This window comes from Aureobasidium namibiae (genome assembly GCF_000721765.1).
Source record: "Aureobasidium namibiae CBS 147.97 unplaced genomic scaffold scaffold_1, whole genome shotgun sequence".
Taxonomy (NCBI): domain Eukaryota; kingdom Fungi; phylum Ascomycota; class Dothideomycetes; order Dothideales; family Saccotheciaceae; genus Aureobasidium; species Aureobasidium namibiae.
The window spans coordinates 1,840,424-1,861,024 of record NW_013581208.1 but is presented as its reverse complement, the minus strand read 5'-3'; the positions used below and the strand labels follow the sequence as shown (position 1 = coordinate 1,861,024).

Sequence of the window (20,601 nt, the reverse complement as noted above, 5' to 3'; positions counted from 1 at the left end):
TCGTGTGACACCAAGACTTGCAGTTCTTTTGTAGACGACAAAACATATACATGTACAGCAGCAGGAAGCCGCACGACTTTGAACTTTGGTCTTTGACTTTACTCGGCCCAACGCTTGCCAACTCGGGGGCTGAAACCGACATAGCCCTCCTGCCTCAAACACCTGTTGACTCGACACACTCCCTCGTACATAACCCAAGGACAAGGACAGGGAAAGAGGAGGATTGCTTTCAACATGGCCGTTAATGCAAATACAGCTCAGTTCCTCGAGCTGCATCTCGACCGGCGGGCAACGTCCCCCACGCCCGGCACGTCACTACCCGAGGACGATGGCATGCGCACCCTACGAGCCAAGATGCATGAGATCCAGCATTTGGCTGCCTCGACTGAAGAGAAGGCAAGAGCAATGCACCTGCTCATGACAAAGGACTACATCACCTTGAACAACCCCGATCACCACATGCCCGATCTATTCCACCAAGGCCCGCTTTGTCACCCTGTCCGGTCGTCCGACAACCCTTACAACATCACTTCACAAGACCTCGAGCCAACCTACTGTGCAGATCACATCAACGATGAAGGCACTGGCCTGGGTTGTTCACACTACAGCAGGAATGTCAAGGTACAATGCTTCGACTGCAACCAATGGCATCCGTGTCGGCACTGTCACGACGCTTCGCCCAATCTACCCTTTCCTCATGGACTCAATCGCAAGATGACACGCAACATGCTATGCATGCTTTGCAGTACCCCTCAGCCTGCCGGTCCCACATGCACCAATTGTGGCGTTGACTCTGCCTACTACTACTGCTCAAAGTGTAAGCTGTGGGACAACGACAGCACGAAAAGCATCTATCATTGCGATGATTGTGGTATTTGTCGTCGTGGCGAAGGCCTAGGCAGGGATTACGTCCACTGCAAACGTTGCAATGTCTGCATCTCGATATCCACCAGCAGTACCCATCCTTGCGTGGAAAGAGCTACAGATTGTGATTGTCCGTTATGTCTCGACTACCTCTTTTCCTCATCACTACCGGTGGTGAGTCTGGCTTGCGGCCACTACATGCACGGAAGCTGCTACAAAGATCTCATGCACGTCACATACCGCTGTCCAGTATGCAACAAATCCGCTGTCAACATGGAACTACAATGGCGCAAACTCGACGATGAAATACGTCTACAACCCATGCCCGAAGATGAATTCGAAGATTCTGCCGCTGCAAAGGCAAACCCTACACATCGCCGCGTTCCTCGAAAAGTGTTTGTGGGCTGTAATGACTGTGGAGGAAGAGGCTGGTCCGCCTTCCACTGGTTGGGGCTCAAATGCCCCCATTGCGACGGCTACAATACATCTCAAACCGCACTTTTAGGCTCCGAAACACCAGGAGTCCGACCAGTAGTCCGTCGCCATGAGTTCGCTGGTGTGAATGCATTGCCAGCTGTCGTAACCGATGAAGAAAGAGCAGATAGCGCATACGGCTGTCCATCATCACCAGCACAAATCCCCGTTCCGCAACAAAACCTGCCAGTTCAACAGCCAACCTTTGCGCCCCACTCACCTACAGGACGCAGTTACTTCCTCCAAGCCGAATACGAAGAAAGCCTTCGCAACACCGAACGCGCATTGTCCGCCGGCGATGCATTCAGAAACTTACCCTACGATATCCTGCAACGCTTCAGCAGGAGTCTGTCACCTATGCGCTATTATCTCGAAGGACTGGACTCCGGCGCCACAGCCACAAATGGATCTCAAGATTCCACTGCCACAACAACGCAGAAAGATGAACAGCACAGCAGACGACCGCAGACTGCTCAATCGCACGAAAGCAGTTTCTGGGGCGAAGGCAACGCGGGCGTTTTCTTTGGGGATATCTCAGAGTCTGATGAGGAGGAAGAGGATGATGTGGAGGAAGACGAGGACGATGAGGAAGAGAGTGATGACGACGAGGAGGATGAGGAGGAAAGCGATGATGATGAGTTCGTGGGAAGCCAGTTTGGGGATCGAGATGCTTTCCCAGTCGAGGATGAAGATGATTTGAGGTTACCGGGGCATATCTGATGCGGCCTTCTTGCTCCTGCTGGGATTGGGAGTCATCGAAAGAGGCTGGTACTCTTTTGCGAAGATGGGATGGACGTTTTGCTTCTGTGTGGATTGTTTTCTTCAAAAGGTTCGAGGGCAAAAGAAAAAAGCATAGCGTTGTACTTTCACTTCTCGTATCATACATATTTCGTGCATCCTCTCATTCACTCTTCAATTTTTGTTGTTCTAGTGAACCTTTTTTTTGGAGGCAGCTCGTTACAGTGATACTCATCGATTAACAGTATGTACTCATGACACCTTTTACTTCTCTCTCGTCACAAGCAGCCTTCAACACTTCATCCTCATTCGCCTCCACTCTGTACAAATGCAATGCATTTCACTCACCCTCACGATGCTCGTAAATCAAATCTACGTGTTTGACAGGATGCAACAGCATACCAGGCAAACACATCCTGCCCTCCCCCTCCACCTCCTCCATCTCCCCTCCATCGCCATCGACTTTGTACCCCAACCACCTCTTCCACAGATTACCCGGAAAGCCAGCATGATAGTACCAACTCGTCCCTAGGAAATTATGCTGGCGCTCATCGCTGAAAACACTGGTTCTTGCTCCGCCAGCAGCACCGTGCAATCCATTGTTAAACACAGCGGCCAGATACGAAGTCGGCCAGCGGCGATCAATGTACACGGGATGAGGCGCGTAGACGGCTTTGAGTCCATGATGCAAAGCGCAGCTGCCGGGCCACATTTCCGAAAACATGGAGTGCCTGTGCAAAGCAGTTTCCCGATGCATGGTTTCGAGGAGGCGGTGCGAGAGGCGAGATGCAGTGATGATTGCCGTGCGGCGGGGAGGGAAGCCTGCAGAGGTGTTGTAGCCAGTCACATCCTCTGCCAAAATCCAATTGGTAGCGTGAGGATCGAAGAGCGGGTTGAAGGTTATGAAGTCTGCTGGTTCGCCTACACCCCAGGAGTAATTGTCTTTGTCTGGTGTCGTGGGGGGTTTGGGGTCGTTTTCGGCTTCGATCGAGTCGCCTTCGCCGGTTGGTGGCATGGGACCCCAGATTGAGGGGATGCGTGCTTGGGTGTTTTCGGTGCCCGAGACTTTTTCGTACATGGCTGCTTTGTGGGCTGTGCCGTGTTCGGTCTGCACACGCACCATTTGCTTGAAGTCTTCCCAAGAGCCGTGCTCGGATGGGATGTAGAATCTGCCGTTGCGCTCCCAGAGACCTTTGCGAGGTTGTTGGTCTGCCCATTTGCCGACCTTGTCGAAGAGATGGTAAAAGTGTCCGGTATAGCGGATATCCATCTCCCAGTGCCAGAAGAAGTCGTACTCGGGATGCATGTGGGCAAAGTAGGATAGAGGCATGTTTGTCGATCTGTAGGCGCCGTGGATTGGCAGACCGCGGTAGTTTGTTTCTGCTATGCCTCCGTAGATCAGACTCATCTGTCTCTCTGACCAGAGTGTGCCCATTCCTCGAAACTCTAGAGGGAGCGAATCGTTCAGGACGCGCTGATATGTAAAGTCGTCACTCCAGATGGGCATGTCGTTGTCCTTGACATGGACTAGGAAGTGTACAGTGTACTCGCCGCCAGATTGAAGCGAGAGCTCGTTGACCAAAGCACGCAAGTAGAACATGTCTTCGTCATCATACTGGTAGTCGTGCCATGTTCGAATGACAACAGCTTGTCTGGGTAGCAGTTTCTTCTCTTGCTTCTCCTCTCTCTTGGACTTCTCATCCTCAGGGCCACCAACAGCCATGTCAGTAAAGAAATGGTTGCGAGTTTTCGGCAGAGGCTTGAAACGACCCTTGTTCTTCTGGGCGCATTTCTTTTGAGCTTGAGCCCAGTTGACCTCACGGTAGTCGATCTCGGTCTTGCCGCCCCAGACTTGATCGGCACCTTCGCGATGGCCATCCATACCGGCACCACTGCCACCCCATCTCTTGCTATAGCCCAATCCGTAAGGGCCGAGCCTGCCGTAGCGATCGAAACAAACATTATCATTCATGCCGAATATCTCATAGGAGCCCATGATGGGGTCTGGGAAGCCCTTGGGCACTCCTGGATATGCCAGCAGTTGTGGTATATTGCTCTTTCTCCCTTCGTCGAGGTAGCACTCAACGATAGCATTCCGGTCGACAGGATCGAATCTTTGGCCTTGTGGCATGTCTCTCTTCTGGAAGCCCTTCTCTTCTGATGGAGCGGTCTGCTGCTCCTGGTCCTGTTGGACAGTGGGTTCTAGAGTATTGTTTTCCGGATCGGGGTACTCAGGCTTGTTGTCGGCGCGAGAAACCAGAGTGCGGATGCCACCATGGTAGCGTTTCAAGAAGGGGAAACTCTCCCAAGTGGGTGGTGGGGGCGGTGGTTTTGAGAGGCCAGATCGTAATGAAGCTTCAGATAATGCGCTCAGACGAGCCAATGTGAGACCAAGTCCGACCAAGATGAGAACAATGATCAGGGTAAAGTATCTCGTAAAGCGTCGTGGTGGTAGAGGGTACGAGGTGGCACTGCGAGGGCCGGATGCACGTCGCAACATGGGTGTCGCATTCGAGTTTGAGGCGCCGTCATCGTCCGAAAGTCGTTCCTTGTCGCCATCAACCCATCGTCCGTCCAGAGCAGTGTATCCCGGTCCCCTGTCTTTGCGCTTCGGTAGTCGGAAAGGCATCTTTCAAGCCATACGAGGATACGATTGTTCATCGGACGTCACGTAGGTATGCGCACAGACCTTGCTCGAGTCCCTCAATGTGTGATCTGCTTCAACAACGAACCGTGCAAGACCGTGTCGGTTGAGGTTCCAAAGAGCTTAGAATCACACGAACTCGTGGCAGAATCAACCTGGCAAACCCAGATTGACTTCTTGTTTAGAGTAGCGACTGCCCATAGAGTTGTTGGTCTTGGCTGCTGTTTCCGAGGGGACCCTGATGAGGACCCTGATCAAGGAGCCGTCGTCGAACTCGACCATCTTTGCATCTTGACTTTCCTACCATCACATCTCGGAAAGTATACCATGTCTCTCAGAGTATTTAACCTGAGTTCATCCATGTGCGCCGAGAAGCAAACGTCCTCGTATGCTCAGGCATGAGCTCCATCGCTGCCCGCTCTGTGCCGTCCGCTCAAGCCAATCGTAGTACCCCAGCCTTGCACGCCGACTGATCTTTGATACCAACTCCACCTCTGATACAACCATACAATCTCAACCAGCCTGCAACACGGAACCCAATATCGGACTATCTGATATATAAAGTAGGCTGCAAGTCTGCTGAACATGTGGCAGCTCACCCTTCTCCTGTCAACAGCACTACTAGCCTCATCTGCTTGGTTCACCATGCATTACCTCTACTCTTTTCCTGTCCTTTTCTCTTTCGCTTCAGTTGTGTCTGCCTCGAACGCTACTGTAGACCTGTCATGGTATGCGCCACCTTCTACCAAGGTCAGTGACCTCAAGTCTGTCATCAATGGCACCGATACTTGGGGCTTCGTGTTCAACTCGTCCAAGACTCCAGCAGGACTACCTTACTGTAAGTCAGGCACAAACTTGCCCCGTCGAATCATCGAGACATATGGCTGCTCTTCGTGTCATCGAACCGCTAGCTTGACAGCCACTCTGCAACCTCTTGCCATCCTCATGCACATATTAGGATCAGCACGTAAAGACATATGCTGCACATAGCGCACACGATATGAACCATCTTCTTGAACCTCATTTGCTGACTTCAGCAGCTACATACAACTGGTGCAATATGCCTCACGTCCGTTGTTCTGAATACCCCAACGTCGACCCGAGCTACAAGCTTCAATACGTGCATGTGATTCACCGTCACCACAAGCGCACCCCGTATGCGGCAAACACATTCCCCAGAGAGTCATATGCATGGGACTGCTCGGACGAAGGTCTTTACTATCATGCAGCGCCGTTCACTGGTTCCAATGCCAACTCCTCGGCATCTACATACTGGAGCGTCTTTACCTCTTCTTCGAATCCCTTGGCCCCGCAAGGCTTCAACGGGACGTGCCAGTTCCCTCAGCTGACCTCGGGAGGTCTGGACGACAGCCACCAGCATGGCAAAGATGTCTTTGGTGTCTACCACGATCTGCTCGGGTTCTTGCCATCAAAGTACGATTCTCGCAAGATGCAGTTCCGTGTCACAAACAACGTCATTACCAGCCAGGTCGCTAGCAACTTGATTCCTGGCATGTTTCCTTCGCTCAAAGGAGACAGTATTCCTCTTATGATCCAACCAAACTCAATCGATAGTCTGGAGCCCGCCTACACCTGCTCTTCCGCATCCTCTCTCTTCTCATCCTACGGCGCAGGCAGCACAAACGCAAACTGGACTGCCCACCTCACCGCTTCGTCCAACCTCGTCAAAGCCTTAGATGCCATATCAGGCATCTCCCCCAGCGCGACCGCCTGGCACCAATCCTACGATCACTACTTTGACAATCTCTCCGCTCGTCTCTGTCACTCGAAGCCCTTGCCCTGCAACAGCACCACCGGCACTTGCGTCACCCAAGCCCAAGCAAACCAAGTCTTTCGTCTAGGCGAATACGAATACAACTATCTCTATCGCTCCGCCGGCCCTCAGACTCTAGAGTACGCTCGCCGCAGCTACGGCATCTGGATCGCCGAACTAGCGAATCGCCTTCGCGCTGCACAAAACGGCAGCGATCCCATTATTTACCGCCACGATGTTGCCCACGATGGCAGTATCGCTCGCTTGTTGGCGTTATTGCAAATCCAGGAAATGGTATGGCCGGGCATGGGATCAGAGATTATCTTTGAACTTTACGAACAGCGTCATCAGTGGTTTGTGCGTATTCTGTGGGGTGGACGGGTGTTGAGGAGTTCGAGCCCGATGCTGGGGGATCAAGTTGATATGGTGCCGTTGAACAGTCTGTTGGCTTATTTTGATGGGTTGGTTGGTCGTGGTGCTGTTTTGGTTCCTGGGTTGTGTGCTCAGAGTTAAATGACGGATGTATCTGGGAATGAGGCTAGTGGGGTTTTCGAATACTTGGAGACGAGGCAGAGTTGTAAAAGTTTTGAGTTGCTGGTATTTGACATTGTTTTATCAATCTTAAATCTGAATGTCGGTGTGTGTCGGGGTCATATATTAGACTTGAGGAGTTGATGGAAGGGACATGCGGTACACTGATGCGACCTTTTGACGTTATTCACTGAAGAGAGGCGATGCATATGACTTCTCATAAGCAGATGAAGAAATGCGTCTTTTTTTTGCCATCACGATTGATCTACGAAACACGCTATGCAATAACAACAGACATCCCTGCACCTCTATGCCTCTTGAACCTCGACAGCCTTTTCCACCGCCAGAGTCTTCGCTCCCTCCACCGTCACAGTCTTGATCTTCTTCTCTTTGTTCTCCTCTCCTTTCCTGACATCCCCCGTAACCGCATCCCTCTGCACGTTTTCCTCTACCTTCTTCGCCTCCACAATCTTGCCCTGAGCATCCCTCTGTTTCCTCGCCCAACCAGTCTTGAACAGTTTCCCCAACTCGAAATTCGGGAACGCATGCGCTTCAGTGTTGAAAACGACTTTGTCCAGAGGCAACACATCGTCAGGCCCAAACAGCAAGTAAAAGTACTTTAGCGTTTCTGCAAGCCAGAAGGATTCCATGTTATCTCTTGCAGAAGTAGGGATGCTGTTGACATCGTTGATGGATGTGTAGCCACCTTTGTGATCGACGGCCGTGTGCTCTACAAACGATGAAAACATTTCCCAGCCCCACTCGCGGTAGATGTCGTCGTTGGTGATGCGCCACATGTAAAACAGACTTTCTACCGTTTCCGGTCGCTGGAGATTGTGCGAGTCTGCGGGTTTGATGATCAAGTCTTTCTTCCACTCTGCTTCTGCATCGCTGGAAAGTGTTTCTGGGGATGTGAGAATGCCGTCTGCCATCATGGCTGGTGGGTCGTGGGTTTCGAAATGGGTGATTTCGGCGGCGAGGCCTGTGGCGGTGACTTTGTAGGTTGCCCAGCAGGTTTCCATGAGCTGTTCTGCTAGTTCGATTTCGGTTTCTTGTTTCTTGCCCCAGGTGGAGAGTTTTCTGGCTTCGGCGAGGGTCTTGCCTTGGGTGGCTCCTAAGGCGATGGTGCCGGGCATGAAGCAGACTAGGTGGTCCATCTTGGGGGAAATAGGTTCGTGAAGTCCGTTGGGGCGCTCACCGAGAATGGTGAGGTTGGCCTTTGAGGAGTATGTGATGAGATGTTTCTGAATGCCAGCGAGAGACTGATCCCACATTTCTTGGTAGACGGGCTCTTGCTTCGAGGTTTGCAGATATTGCTTGATGAGGTATTCTGTGATGGTTAGCAGAAGCCCGGTGTACGCTGTCAGTACAACATACCGTAGTAAGAGTCACCACGACTGCCCAGTCTGATGTTGTTTCCCCTGAAGTTTCCAGTCTGAGCGTAGATGAAGATGGGCAAAAGACCGTCTTCCATGCCATTGTCGTCAACAACTTTCATGACCTTCTCAGCCTTCTCCCAGTAATGTACCTCGCCAGTCAGCTTGGCCAGGTACTTCATCTCAAGTTGCAGACTCGTAGCTTCGGCGGTCGAAGAGGCGCCACCATCATCGTGAGACGGGATTCCCTTTCCAGTATGGAGATTGACGCTCGCATACGGCACACCAGAGTTCGAGTCATATGCGCCGAGCAGACGATCGGCCAGATCAGCAGCCTTTTCCAGATACAAGTCCTCGCTGATAGAAGCACCAGTAGCGGAATGACTCGTCAAAGGAGCATAATCTGGGAAAGTAGTAGAGATGTAGTGAGCAGACAGTAGACCACCGAGCATGCGAATGGTGGTCTCGAAAGTGTTTACATCGTGATCGACGTCGTAGCTCAAAGAGGTCGAAACCCAGTCTCTAGCGTGCGAGAGTTCGGTAGTGAGGTTCATGAGCATCAGAGTGTCGAGAGCATCTACTATGATCCATCCCATACCACCATCAACCATATGACGGCCTGTCTGGGAGACAGGCTTGAACTCGTCATAGCCCCAGCCGTGTTGCTCGTATGCTGACCAACTCAGCTTGAAAGCATCTCTTACTTGTTCCCTTCGCTCTTCCCAGTTCGCAGGCTTCTTGGTCTTGAGCACACTAGGAGTCGATGTGCTAAATAGGCCTAACCAATAAAAAGTGGTGGTAAAGGCAACCAGCAAGGCAGCGAGGATGCGTTTCCTTTTGAACCACGGCAGTCTACGGGAAGAGCCTGCAAACGGCTTGTCTTTGTACATGGGCAAGGAGGGTCTCCTATCGCCGAACATTCCTCCTATTTTCTCGGCCACTCCTGCGCTGCCGGTCGAAGCATCTTGAGATTGGAAGCGTGATCGTCCGCCATCAGGGCCGGTGCGAGGCAGGGCGTAAGACATGGTTGTGGGTTGTCTACAGGAGCCAGTATGATCGGGTACAGCAAACGGATCAATCTATCGGGCGGGTCGCTGCATAGGATGCGATGCGATTGTGCGCAAGCTGGCCAGTTGGTGATATCGCTTCCAATAGAAATTGTGGCCCGCGCGTTCAATACACCTTGCCTTGGTATGGCCAGACTATCCAGACAGTGTGGAAAGAGAGCAGGGGAACAGAGGCCAAAGTGGCAAAGAATACAAAATTATTGAATAGGTGTCAAGCTGGCGCATTCACATGCAGAAGGTCCCTCGTGCCTTCCCCACACTCCGGCCCCTGAAGCCTTGGAGCAATCCCCGAAAGAGATGCATGCACCTTCTGAACATCGACCAACTCAGGCATCTGGTAGAGCATATTGATTCAGAGCTTCAGCAATGCAACAGTGATATTCAACAATGAGCTAAATAAATTCCATCCCAGCCATAAAGCTGTCATCCAAACGCCTGCAACAAGTCTTCCACCCACCTTTCATTAACATATCCAATACAGTAGACATTGCCCATATCACAGGAAGATCGGCGCACCCCGGTTGGCGCGCGCTGTGAGTTGACTCTCCTTGAACTGTTCCCATCCCTGAGGATCCTTCATCTGCAGTTGCTGCAGCTCCTCCAGATTGGCCCCCATCTTCTCCATAACTCCTTCCCATCCACCTTGATCGACCATTACCTTCAGTTCCGGTCCCGAGAGGTCGGCCATTCTTGACGCGATTTCGGCCATATGCGACCCGGGAGCCCATTCGGCGTGAGCATCTGATTCTGAAGGCTGCACAGCGATAGGTACATCAATAAGGTCTTGTCGCACTTTGTGTCCCATGCGATGGATGCGACCTTCTTCAATCGCAAGTGCTCTAGATGCCAGACTGACATCGCTGGCCTTTCTCCTCATCGGCCCAGAGCCGCCAGCGTGTATCTCGTCTTCGTCAAGGTCCGACTCGATCGCTGAAGTCTCTGTTCCAAATGTGGTAGCAGAGCTGGCCATGAAGTCATTTGAAAGCGGTCCAGATTCCGTTGACTCCAGCGAAGAAGACAGAGAAAAGTTTTGTTGGTGTGGTGGAATGTCCAGATGGAGGCGGGTTTCGGGGAACTCGTCCTCAAATCGTTCGATCATGCCGCTCAACGTCTGATCGAGGAAGAGCAGACGGCGGTAGTTCATCTCATCACCAGCAGCAAACTCCTTCGCCAACGCTGGCTTCAGGCGGTTGCGAAGCTTGCGAGCGCTGTCAAGCAGATTCCTGCTGACCTCCTTGGCCTTTCCTCGCCTCTTGTTTTCGCTTTGCGCTGGGTCGCCAATATCTCGAGGCGTCGTGGTTCCGGATAGTGAAATGCTGCCATGACGTGATTCTGCCTTGTCTTGTCCAAGGAAATACTCTAGTGCTTTGATGATACCATTGCCACCAACAATGTAATCATCGTCTGGTGCTGTTTCGTCATCGCTACCATCAGAGAGTCGGTCCCCGTCCAGATGTCCCACGAGATGGACCAGCACATCGGGGACTGGTGCTTGTCTCGCGTCCTCGACTCCATGTTGCTTGGAGAGCATGGTGGCTGCAGGAAGCAGAGAAGATGAAGCCATTGTTCTGTCCATGTTACGCAGGCAGTATGCAACGATTTGCTTGGCCAATGCTCTGACTACCTCGCTTTGGCCGGGACCAGGAACCTGGATCACAACTGTTAGAGTCGAATAAGAAGCAAATAGAACAGTATAACTTACATCGACATCAATACACACGAGCGATTTCGACACTCGTGCAGCGGCGCAGAGCGAAGCGTACAGGGCGCAAGCTTCCTCCTGGCTGTCCTCGTCAGTCGCTTGAGATAACGCAGATATTTGAGGATTCTCAAGGATGGTCAGATGAGCAAGCGAGACACCCTCTGGCAGCACCTATCACAAGTCAGCATCCATGATCGAGACTTTGATCTGACATATCTTACCTCAGCCAACGAAATTGCCTGTTTCACTGACAGACCAACATCCACGAGATGCAATCTCTTCAGATTCTCCAGCTTGGGTAGGTACTTTCTGAGCAGCTGAAGCGCACATGCATCGCCTACGAATAAACTTCTGTTATGACTGATGTCGATGAAGCGGAAGTTTTGCAGTGTCGTCAGAGTCGGTAGCAATTCCTTTAGAGAGTTCGTGTCCAGACTGCAACCAGCAAGACTCAAGCCCCAGACCGGGCAGTTGGGATTGTGTGAGAGGGCTTCGGCAAGTTTACCAAGCTTGCCCCTCAGATCATTGCTGCCCAAGTCAAGAGCTTGACATACACCTGATCGAACATAGTGCAGAACATGTTCAAAGCCTTCATCATCGAGCTTGTTGCCGGCGAACCCAAGTCTGGCAATGCCACAAGCTGTGGCACCATCGACAACTTTTCGAATTTGAGACGGCACGAGTCCACATTCTGCCATGGTGATCTCTTCAAGACGTGACCCGCCAAGTCTCCCGGAAAGTGCTTTGAACAATGTCTCTGCAGCATCGACGGATTTGCCAGTCGTCTTGGGCATCTGGCTAGGTGCCTTGATGTTGACGTCAGGCTCGCTAGGAGGTAGATCCTGAGGGAAACGCAACATCGAAACATCGAGAGCCTTGATCGATCGGCACATGTACAGAAAGATAGAGATATGCTTCCAGCCAATTCTCGAGATTCTCGGGTTGTTCTTGAGAGTGAGCTTCTCCACGATTCCACCCGTAGGTTTGGCAGGAACCTGACGAGCACCGTTTCGCCGCCTAGTAGGCTGAGGCCTCTTTGAAGCAAGCAGACCAGACAAGACGACGCGCAATCCCTCATCACTAAGGTCGGCATCTTCTAGTAACAACCGTTTCACAGGGACGATTGCAAGCCAGTCACTTAGAGTGACAAAGTCAGCCAATTGAAGACGTGACCCTGTGAGGTTGAGTTGGGTCACAGTGCCAGGATCATCGGGTGATGTGCAATCCTCTGCCATAAGTTGTTCCGTGATACGCTTGAGAATAGGCGATTCTCTCAGTTGACAACATCTTCTGTAAATTCTCACAGGATCGGTAGTCGGACGATCTTTAGGAGTCGCTGCACCCGATGGGATGGGGGTTCCATTGGTCGAAGGACCTTGCGTTGGAGAAACTTCACCGTCCAACTCACGAGGTAGTTGACCGTTGTTTTCGGCCTTCTGTCTCTTCTTCTCTTTCCGTTCCTTACGCGCATCATCCTCGAGCGATGCATCGAAGTTGTCTCCCAAGGCTGCAGCCTTGTCGTCGTTCTCCAGATCTTTCTCCGGGGGCCTAGCTGCACCAGCATTGGAGCTGCCAGAGGATGCAGCAGCGGCATCTGACTGCTCTTTGCGCTCAGTTTCTGCTTGTGGATGCTTCAGAGCCTCTCCTTCTCCACGCTCCTTGATTTTCTTGTTGACTTTCTTCTGTTTCGAAGAAGCATCTCCATCGTCGTCTCTGTATCGCGGTCCAGAGGCAATCTCGACATCGACCGAAAAGGCGACGCGTCGCAGCTTGGAAGAATCGAGTTCTGGAAGGAGGCAGCGTTCGCGATTTTGGTTGACATTCAAAACGCGGCGCGGGCACATGCCACCATTCTCACCAGCGCGAGGGGTACCGACGTTTTGAGCGCCAGAAGACAGGCGACGAGTAAGGTTCGAGAAGAAGGAGCTGTTGGAGTCTTTTGGCCTCTGAGGAACGTAGGGTTGCAGTTCTTCGGCTTCACGATTGGATGTTGGCTGTGTGGGGCTCGTGACCAGGTTCTCTCTCGCAGATTGCGCCGACGGACCAGCATTCGTGCCGTTAGCCTGAGACTTTGTGGTCTGAGGAACACTCGGAGACGGAGGAGCTTGCGAGGAGAATTTGGAGCTGATGTTTGAAATCCATGAGTTCCTGCGTGAGCCTCTAGTACCATCAGCGCCCTCTCGTTGAGAAGAAGAGCGACTGAGGATACTGGGCCGACGTGAGGCAGGCTTGGGCGCCGAGCTGGGCGAGTCAGTCGAGATCGAAGACTGCTGCTGAACTGGTGTAGTGTCTTTTGGCGGAGAAGTTGGTTTCGAGGGAAGTGGAGGCGCCTTCTTAGACTCTACGGGCGAGGACGAGCGCGAACGGGCATGCTTCGAGACGGGTGGAGGGGCGTCGTCGACGACTCCGGGAGCCCTGTGGACGACAGGTTCATGCTCAGGGTGTTCTGCTCCAGGTTGAGTATGCGTGCTGAACAAGGCAGCGTTGTTAGAGAGCGCACCTCGGTCTCTGTTTGGCTGATGCAGCCAACTGACGTCAACTCCGTGTACGGATTCCATTGGTATGCTTTGGGTGTTCGAGGCGTATGTTTCAAGCCATGCTCTTTTTCAATTCGCGATTGGGGTCGAAGTTGTCGCAAACAGTGCGACGGTATACAGCGATTGGACCGAAATAGGACGAGGAGCTTGGCCTGGGGGTGTGAAGGTATTAAAATGTGTAGCGGGCCGGTCGTCCAAGAGGTCCAGAACGGCGGGTGTGGAGGTCGGTCTTGCTCCTCTTACTCCTCACTGGTACGCGTGACTCTAGTACTACTCACGCCTTTGCTCTTCTGCTTGAAACGACTCGGTTTTGACCAGAGTCTCACCGTCTATGATCATTTGTGAAAACACTCGCCTACTCGTCGCATCATGCGTGCGTGAGGTCAGACTAATTCTGTTCAAGAGCTTCGGCTCCACGCTCTTCGGACATTTTGCTTGAGACCATAGCGCAACCGCGATTACTGGCGTGCTCCGCAAATCGGCGGACGAAACTCGATACCCACTGCTCCTGCTTTGCTTTTCTTTCGCGATAGTCATGTTCAATGACGAGGTTGGCTTCTGAGCGCCGCTACTCTATCGAGGGGCACGCGAGTTTGCCGTGTGGCATAATGGGCTGCAAATTGCTTGCATCAGCTTCGGCAACTTCGTCTTCCGAGATGCACGCTGAGCGAATGCGCCGGTAAGGAGGCTGAAGTTTGGCCGGCAGCACAACCGACCAGTCAACTTGAGAAACAGGAAGGGCATCACCTCACGTATCTAGAGAATATATCAAAGGTAGAGCGGAACAGCTTAAGACAGTATTCATCACATCACCACATATTATTCACAGGAAGAGCTGAAAGGTTTGATGACCTTGCTTTGCAGACTTTTTGATTTGAAATAAAAGCAACCACAATTGCCGTAGCACATTGTCCCACCCATGATATCCTTAAAGCAAGGCCATTGACGCCGAAAGCTCCTGTCATAAACGTGGAAGGAAACCCTCAAAACGTCACGAGTTCCCGACCATTTTTGGCGACCCCATACCCCTTTTGATGCTGATGTAAATGCATTTAAGCGGCAAGAGCCTTGATCTTCTCCTGGATCTTGGCCTCACGCTCAGCCTTGGTGAGCTTGTTGTCACGGTACTTCTTGGACTCCTCCTTCCAGAAGTCCTTGGACTTCTTCTCCTCACCCTCAACCTTCTTGAAGGGGTCCTCACGGATCTGCTTGTGGGCATCCTGGTAGAGCTCCTCAAGACCGTCGGCCTCAATGTCGTCGTCGATGTAGCCCTGGAATTGGGACTTGTAACGCTCCTCATCGTCGTCGGCAAGAGTCTCCATGTACTCAGCGACGTGACCGGCGAAGATGTACTTGCGGAGGGTCTCGGCGTCGAGCTCCTTGGTCTCAATGTCGAAACCGGGGAAACGCTTCTCGGAGTGGGGGACGTAAAGACCACCGTCGGAGGCACCCTTGAGAGCGGCGAAGACACGGGCACCGGTGGAGGTGCGGGTCAAACCGACATCAAGGTAGACCTTGAAGGGGCGGCGCTCCTCACCATCGACCTCAGCGGCCTCGGTCAGGGTGAACTCGCCATCAGCCTCCTCGACACCAGTGAAGGAGTCCTGGATGCCGAGCTTGTGGACGGCACGGCGGGCGATGAGCAGACCAGTGGCGTAAGCGGCGGCCCAGTTGGTAAGACCGTGCTCGACACCGTAGGCCTTGAGCTCGTGGGCGTAGGCAGCGACGAAGACCTTGTCACCAGTGATCTCGGAGGAGACGATCTGGCAGATGATGTCGCGGTTGGTGAAGCGAACGACCAGGCGGTACTTGGGGGCGTTGTACTTGTTCTTGGCCTGGGTGATCAAGCGCTTGCGGGCGTAGTAGTCGGTCTTTCCCGATCTTCTACGGCGGTACTTGACCTGGTAGCGCCTGGAGAGTTGTTAGCATTGCCACTCGCGCGCTCGTCAGTCAATTCAAAGGCATGCACTTACGAGAAGTAGGCGTTGTTCTTGACCAGCTTGGTCTAAAAACATCCTCGAGTCAGCAATTTGCGCTTCAGAAACTCTTCCGAAGCATCTTGCAGGGACTCTCTGCCATCAAGGCGATGGCGACAGGGCCCTCCAGGCGCACGCGGTGGTACTTACGAAAGGCATCTTGTCGGTGGTTGACGGGGTCGATGGACGTGGAAGGGCAAGAAAATCCGTGCGGCTTGATGTTAACCACACAGAATTTTAAGCGAGCACAAAAGCATGCCAAGATTTTAGGGACCAAAGTTGGCGACGCTTCTCGACCATCAAATCTCAAGAATTCCACCTTCACTTTATAATCATTGTCCACAGTCTTCAGATCATTCGAGTAATTATATCCTTGCTGTTGGAACGCTTGCAATTCCGGATATCTGAGCAACGATCAACCTGCTTGAAAATGCTACTTCAATCGTCATGACTACAGCGCCTCTGGCGGGCGTGTTGCGTGCCTAACTACTCATAAACACTGCCTGCCATCTCAGTCTAGCCGCAGTCTACAGACGTGCTGCTTTAGCATCCGAATCTCCAACTTCAGCCTTTGCCTGGTCACGCAGTATTTTTCGGAGAATCTTGCCTGACTGTTTTCATGTTAGTGCATGTCTCTCTGATCAGGTCCTCAAAGCACTTACAGGATTCTTGGGAATTGCTTCGACAAACACGACACCACCAGCCAAACGTTTGTGTCTTGCGACTTTGCTGTTCATGAATTCTTGAATGTCTTGGGCCTCGACTTTCTGGTCTGCGCGTTTTACGAGGTAGGCTCGTGGGAGCTCTTCGCCCTTTCTGCTGATTGTGAGTATCCTGACTTCTGTGTTACGCTGGAGTACATACATCGTTACTCCTACTACACCAGCATCTGCGACGGCTGGATGATCGAGAAGCAGTGCCTCTAGCTCAGCTGGTGCCACCTGGTTACCTTTGACCTTGATCAATTCCTAACGACTGGTCAGCTATGTCTCCACTACTCAATTGCAGGTGTGTTTACCTTTATACGGTCCACGATGAAGATATGGCTTTCCTCGTCGAGGTAGGCCACGTCACCGGTCTTCAACCAGCCATCTTCTGTGATAGTATCCTTTGTGGCATCTGGCTTGCCCCAGTAACCTTTCATTACGGTAGGTCCGCGTACCCAGAGCTCGCCTCGCTGACCTCTTGGAACTTCTGATCCTGACGCCACGTCCACGATCTTACCTTCGACATTGGGATTTAGTTCTCCAACAGCATTAGACGTCGATATCTTGGTCAGATCCCAACTACACGCTGAGCAAGTCACTCTGTTCGTTGTCAGTATTCGTGATTTGATCGGTGGAAAATCACTCACTCTGTCATGCCCCATCCTTGTTTCAGATTCATCGTGCCCTTGGGCCACAGCTGCTCTACTTCCTTCGATACCTCGCTTCCAAGCGGTGCTGCACCAGATCCGATATATCTGACCGAACTCAGATCACACTGTTTGGCAGCAGGGTGCTTGGCCATTGCAACAGCAATTGGGGGAACGAGATTCAAGTCTGTGATTTTGTACTTTTCCACGTAACTCAACATCTTGAGAAAGTCGAATTTTTGCATGACATATGTTGGAACTCGTCGTGAGATGGTTCCTACACAATAGTAGGTTTGACCATAGGCATGATACTGTTGGGTGTTAGTACGAGATGTAAGTATCCATTAAGGCTTGAGACACATACCATGGGCAGCATGCACAGCCATCTCTTCTCATACTCAGCAGAAGACTTTGCAACACGAACCACGCCCTCGTTATTGCTGACATAGTTCTTGTGGGTGATCATGACGCCTTTCGGTACACCAGTGGTTCCAGACGAGTAATTGAGACAAATGGTACGGTTCAGCTCTTCCTCAGAGCTCAACTCCTCCCAAGCAAAAGCACGACTCTCTGTGGCGCTGGCAAGCAGTTTGCTCCAATGTCTCACATCATCACGTCCCTTGCCAGCGTTGTCGAACGTAGCATATCCATTGTCGAAAACAAAGACCTTCTCATGGGAAAGTCCTGCAGTGTCCGCTGCCTCGATACCGGTATCCAGACTCGCCTCGGCACAGATCAAAAACTTTGCTCCCGAGTCCTGTAACTGGTATGCGAGCTCACGAGCCACGTAAGTTGGGTTAGCGCCAGTGAACACACCTCCAGCCATGATGGTACCGAGAAAGACCACGGGGAAGAAAAGTGTGTTTCCCGAGAAGAGCAACACGCGATCACCGGGCTTCAAGCCAGCTTTTTGCAGACCGGCTGCGAATCGCTTGCACCATTGTCTTAGATCCGATGCGGAGAGATGGTACCTGTCTGGTTTCTCTGCGTCGAGGAGAAGAGGTGTTTCTGGCAGAGAGGCAGAAGGTGATCCAAAGACATAAGTTGGTAGAGACACGTGAGGGATGTCGACACTCCAGCGGCTTTTCCAAGGCATTTTGAGGGATGATCACGACTTGGTGTGTTGCTAAGTGTAGACTTTTGTTCTCGGGGCACGTTAGGATAGAGTGCAGAGATTCAAAAAGAGTTGGAAGTGTTATGGAAAGAGTTCCTCGATCGCTGAACACGCTTGATCCTCCCGGTCGACACGGCACCTCTGTTCCGCTCTACTCTCCGTGTCTCCTCCCTCCAAGACGTCTACTTGCCGCGGCTCCCAAAGTCTGTCTCTCTGATGCAAGATGGACCTGTCAATCTCCACAAATTTGTGGGGTACATGCGGGGAAGACGCAATATTAACCGCCTGTTACCGATCTGGGACGCCTCGGTATTATTTTTGAGTGTCCTTCGAATCTGGATATTGCCCACAGTGGAACAGAGTAAGCATTTGTATGCCCTCAGAACTTATATCAGCTATATCAGCAAGTGTGGTCGACGTGGTGTCACGCTCAAACGGGTCAGCTCATTCAATTGTCGTGAGTGATTCAAGAATGATAGACAACCAGTTTACAAGTTCTTGGCACTTGTGACTCAATTCCCTGTCGGATCCTCTGCTGGTCGTTATGTGAAGAACCCGATATGGCATTCATCCTCATAATGAAGGAATAACATCAATGAGTGTTCATTCCCTCGAAAAAAACGACTCGACAGTTCGAATAAACAAGTCCAAGAGGGCCACCCTGTCTGATACACTTCGCTATCTTATCTCCCGAACTCGGTACACCTTCAATCTCAACCACATGCTACATCTTCCCACATACTCGATAAACTTCACGACACCCACACCTTTCATTCAACAATGTCCAAACCAGCAACTCTCCCCTCTGAGGACTCCTCATCGTCATTTTGGCACACCGAGCCCAAACTCCTTGGCCACAGAAGCACTGAGTCGCTACCTCAAAGAGTCGATGTCGTGGTGATAGGAAGTGGTATCAGTGGTGCTAGTGTGGTGCACCATATCTTCAATGACTTCGATAACGGAGAGGATGCAAATAACCCGGATGTGTTGGTGCTAGAGGCTAGAGAGGTCTGTTGGGGTGCTACTGGGAGGTAAGATTGATGATTTACTTCCTTTGCGTTTGACTCTTCACAAGTCTGGGTTATATGAAAGAATTGCCAACGATATCATGGTGATTTCATTTGACGTCGTTCCTATGCTCCATTCGTCGTCAACTCCCATGTCCACGAATATCTCTTCCCTCATCCTCACACCATCAGATAACGATCCATCATAAACTACAGTCGTTGCCTTACCACAGCTCTCTCCAAAGAGATTGCATACTCCTCGATCGCATTTCTCAATCCTCGATATCCAGACAGTGTAACTGACCACTTCGCGCCTTCAGGAACGGCGGCCACTGCCTCCCCATCCTCCACGAACACCCCCACGATCCCTCCATCTCCTCCTTCGAACACGCCAATTTCCTCGCTTTATCCCATCTCATCAGCACTCAAAACATCTCTTGCGAATGGAACGCCCAACAAGGAATCCGAGGCTTGTACTCCGACGAAGAAGTCACCCTCGCCAAAGCCGCTGTCGATGCGTTACACCACACCAATCCCGTTATGGGCAAATTATGCAGGGTAATCTCCGACCCGGACGAATTGCTCAAAGCAGGATTATCGGTTCCAAAAGCCAAAGGAGCAGTAATCTCAGATGTGGCGGCGAGATTGTGGCCCTACAAATTGGTGACGGCGATCTGGGAACGACTGTTGCAAGACGAGCGGCTGAATCTACAGACCCATACACCAGTGCTCTCCATATCCCCCTCTGATCACGGCACCTGGACCCTCCAAACCTCCCGCGGAGCCATCGACGCCGGAAAAGTGATTCTAGCCACCAACGCCTATACCTCCTACCTCGTCCCCTCCATGGCGGACCTCATCGTGCCTTGTCGGGGTCAAATGTCCGCTTTACTCCCTGGTTCTGCTTTTTCTGGCTCTTCCCGCACTCAGCGAAGTTACGGCTTCGTAGGCCCACACAAAGACGACTACTTGATCCAACGACCGGATGAAAAGGGCGCACACCTCATGTTCGGCGGCGGAAGGAGTTTTGGTCCTAGCTTGGGCATTTCTGACGACGCAGAGGTCGATGAGAATGTAGCGAGGTATTTGCGTACTGCATTGCCTCGGTTGCTTTTCTCAGCCAACGCAGAGCAGAAGGGAGAAGCAGAGTTACAAGCAACGCATCAATGGACCGGCATCATGGGTTTCTCACGCGATAACTTGCCTTGGGTGGGTGAAATTCCTGGCTCATCGGGCATCTTTGTGCTGGCGGGGTATACGGGACATGGAATGCCTAATGCGTGGTTATGTGGTAAGAGCGTGGCTGCCATGGTGTTGGCGAGCGATGTAGATGCTGCCGTGGAAAAGTGTGTGGAGCAAGGGTTACCTAGAGCCTATTTGATGACCGAGGAGAGGATGAAAAAGTCCAGAGAGTTAGATACTGTAGAGGTGCAGGATGAGGGA

General features: G+C 51.9%; 8 protein-coding genes across 8 annotated transcripts; 3 read left to right on the top strand and 5 right to left on the bottom strand.

The window, feature by feature from the left end:
- Nucleotides 1–459: 459 nt before the first annotated feature.
- On the top strand, nt 460–1,347 carry M436DRAFT_35925 (zf-CHY-domain-containing protein; the record flags this gene model as incomplete). Its single annotated transcript, XM_013576298.1, has 1 exon — nt 460–1,347. A coding segment is annotated over one exon (888 nt), but the record flags the coding sequence as incomplete, so codon positions are not given.
- A 1,069-nt stretch (nt 1,348–2,416) lies between these two features.
- Nucleotides 2,417–4,576, bottom strand: M436DRAFT_35238 (uncharacterized protein; the record flags this gene model as incomplete). The annotated part of the gene is made up of 1 exon (XM_013576182.1): nt 2,417–4,576. One exon carries the CDS (start codon nt 4,574–4,576, stop codon nt 2,417–2,419), a length of 2,160 nt encoding a protein of 719 aa, XP_013431636.1.
- Nucleotides 4,577–5,365: 789 nt separating this feature from the next.
- M436DRAFT_36178 (acid phosphatase) lies at nt 5,366–7,007 on the top strand (the record flags this gene model as incomplete). Its single annotated transcript, XM_013576346.1, has 2 exons — nt 5,366–5,558; nt 5,761–7,007. 2 exons carry the CDS (start codon nt 5,366–5,368, stop codon nt 7,005–7,007), a joined length of 1,440 nt encoding a protein of 479 aa, XP_013431800.1.
- A 326-nt stretch (nt 7,008–7,333) lies between these two features.
- M436DRAFT_36481 (seven-hairpin glycosidase) lies at nt 7,334–9,321 on the bottom strand (the record flags this gene model as incomplete). The annotated part of the gene is made up of 2 exons (XM_013576400.1): nt 7,334–8,355; nt 8,403–9,321. 2 exons carry the CDS (start codon nt 9,319–9,321, stop codon nt 7,334–7,336), a joined length of 1,941 nt encoding a protein of 646 aa, XP_013431854.1.
- Nucleotides 9,322–9,964: 643 nt separating this feature from the next.
- Nucleotides 9,965–13,728, bottom strand: M436DRAFT_36815 (RNI-like protein; the record flags this gene model as incomplete). The annotated part of the gene is made up of 4 exons (XM_013576472.1): nt 9,965–11,116; nt 11,171–11,341; nt 11,392–13,619; nt 13,671–13,728. The coding sequence occupies 4 exons, from the start codon at nt 13,726–13,728 to the stop codon at nt 9,965–9,967; spliced, it is 3,609 nt and encodes a 1,202-aa protein (XP_013431926.1).
- Nucleotides 13,729–14,759: 1,031 nt separating this feature from the next.
- On the bottom strand, nt 14,760–15,842 carry M436DRAFT_59974 (uncharacterized protein; the record flags this gene model as incomplete). Its single annotated transcript, XM_013576676.1, has 3 exons — nt 14,760–15,618; nt 15,681–15,712; nt 15,834–15,842. 3 exons carry the CDS (start codon nt 15,840–15,842, stop codon nt 14,760–14,762), a joined length of 900 nt encoding a protein of 299 aa, XP_013432130.1.
- Nucleotides 15,843–16,210: 368 nt separating this feature from the next.
- M436DRAFT_59973 (acetyl-CoA synthetase-like protein) lies at nt 16,211–18,133 on the bottom strand (the record flags this gene model as incomplete). Its single annotated transcript, XM_013576675.1, has 6 exons — nt 16,211–16,294; nt 16,346–16,499; nt 16,548–16,651; nt 16,702–16,990; nt 17,038–17,348; nt 17,402–18,133. 6 exons carry the CDS (start codon nt 18,131–18,133, stop codon nt 16,211–16,213), a joined length of 1,674 nt encoding a protein of 557 aa, XP_013432129.1.
- Nucleotides 18,134–18,931: 798 nt separating this feature from the next.
- M436DRAFT_20060 (FAD dependent oxidoreductase) lies at nt 18,932–20,595 on the top strand (the record flags this gene model as incomplete). The annotated part of the gene is made up of 2 exons (XM_013576065.1): nt 18,932–19,182; nt 19,479–20,595. Coding segments are annotated over 2 exons (1,368 nt in total), but the record flags the coding sequence as incomplete, so codon positions are not given.
- Nucleotides 20,596–20,601: the final 6 nt, after the last annotated feature.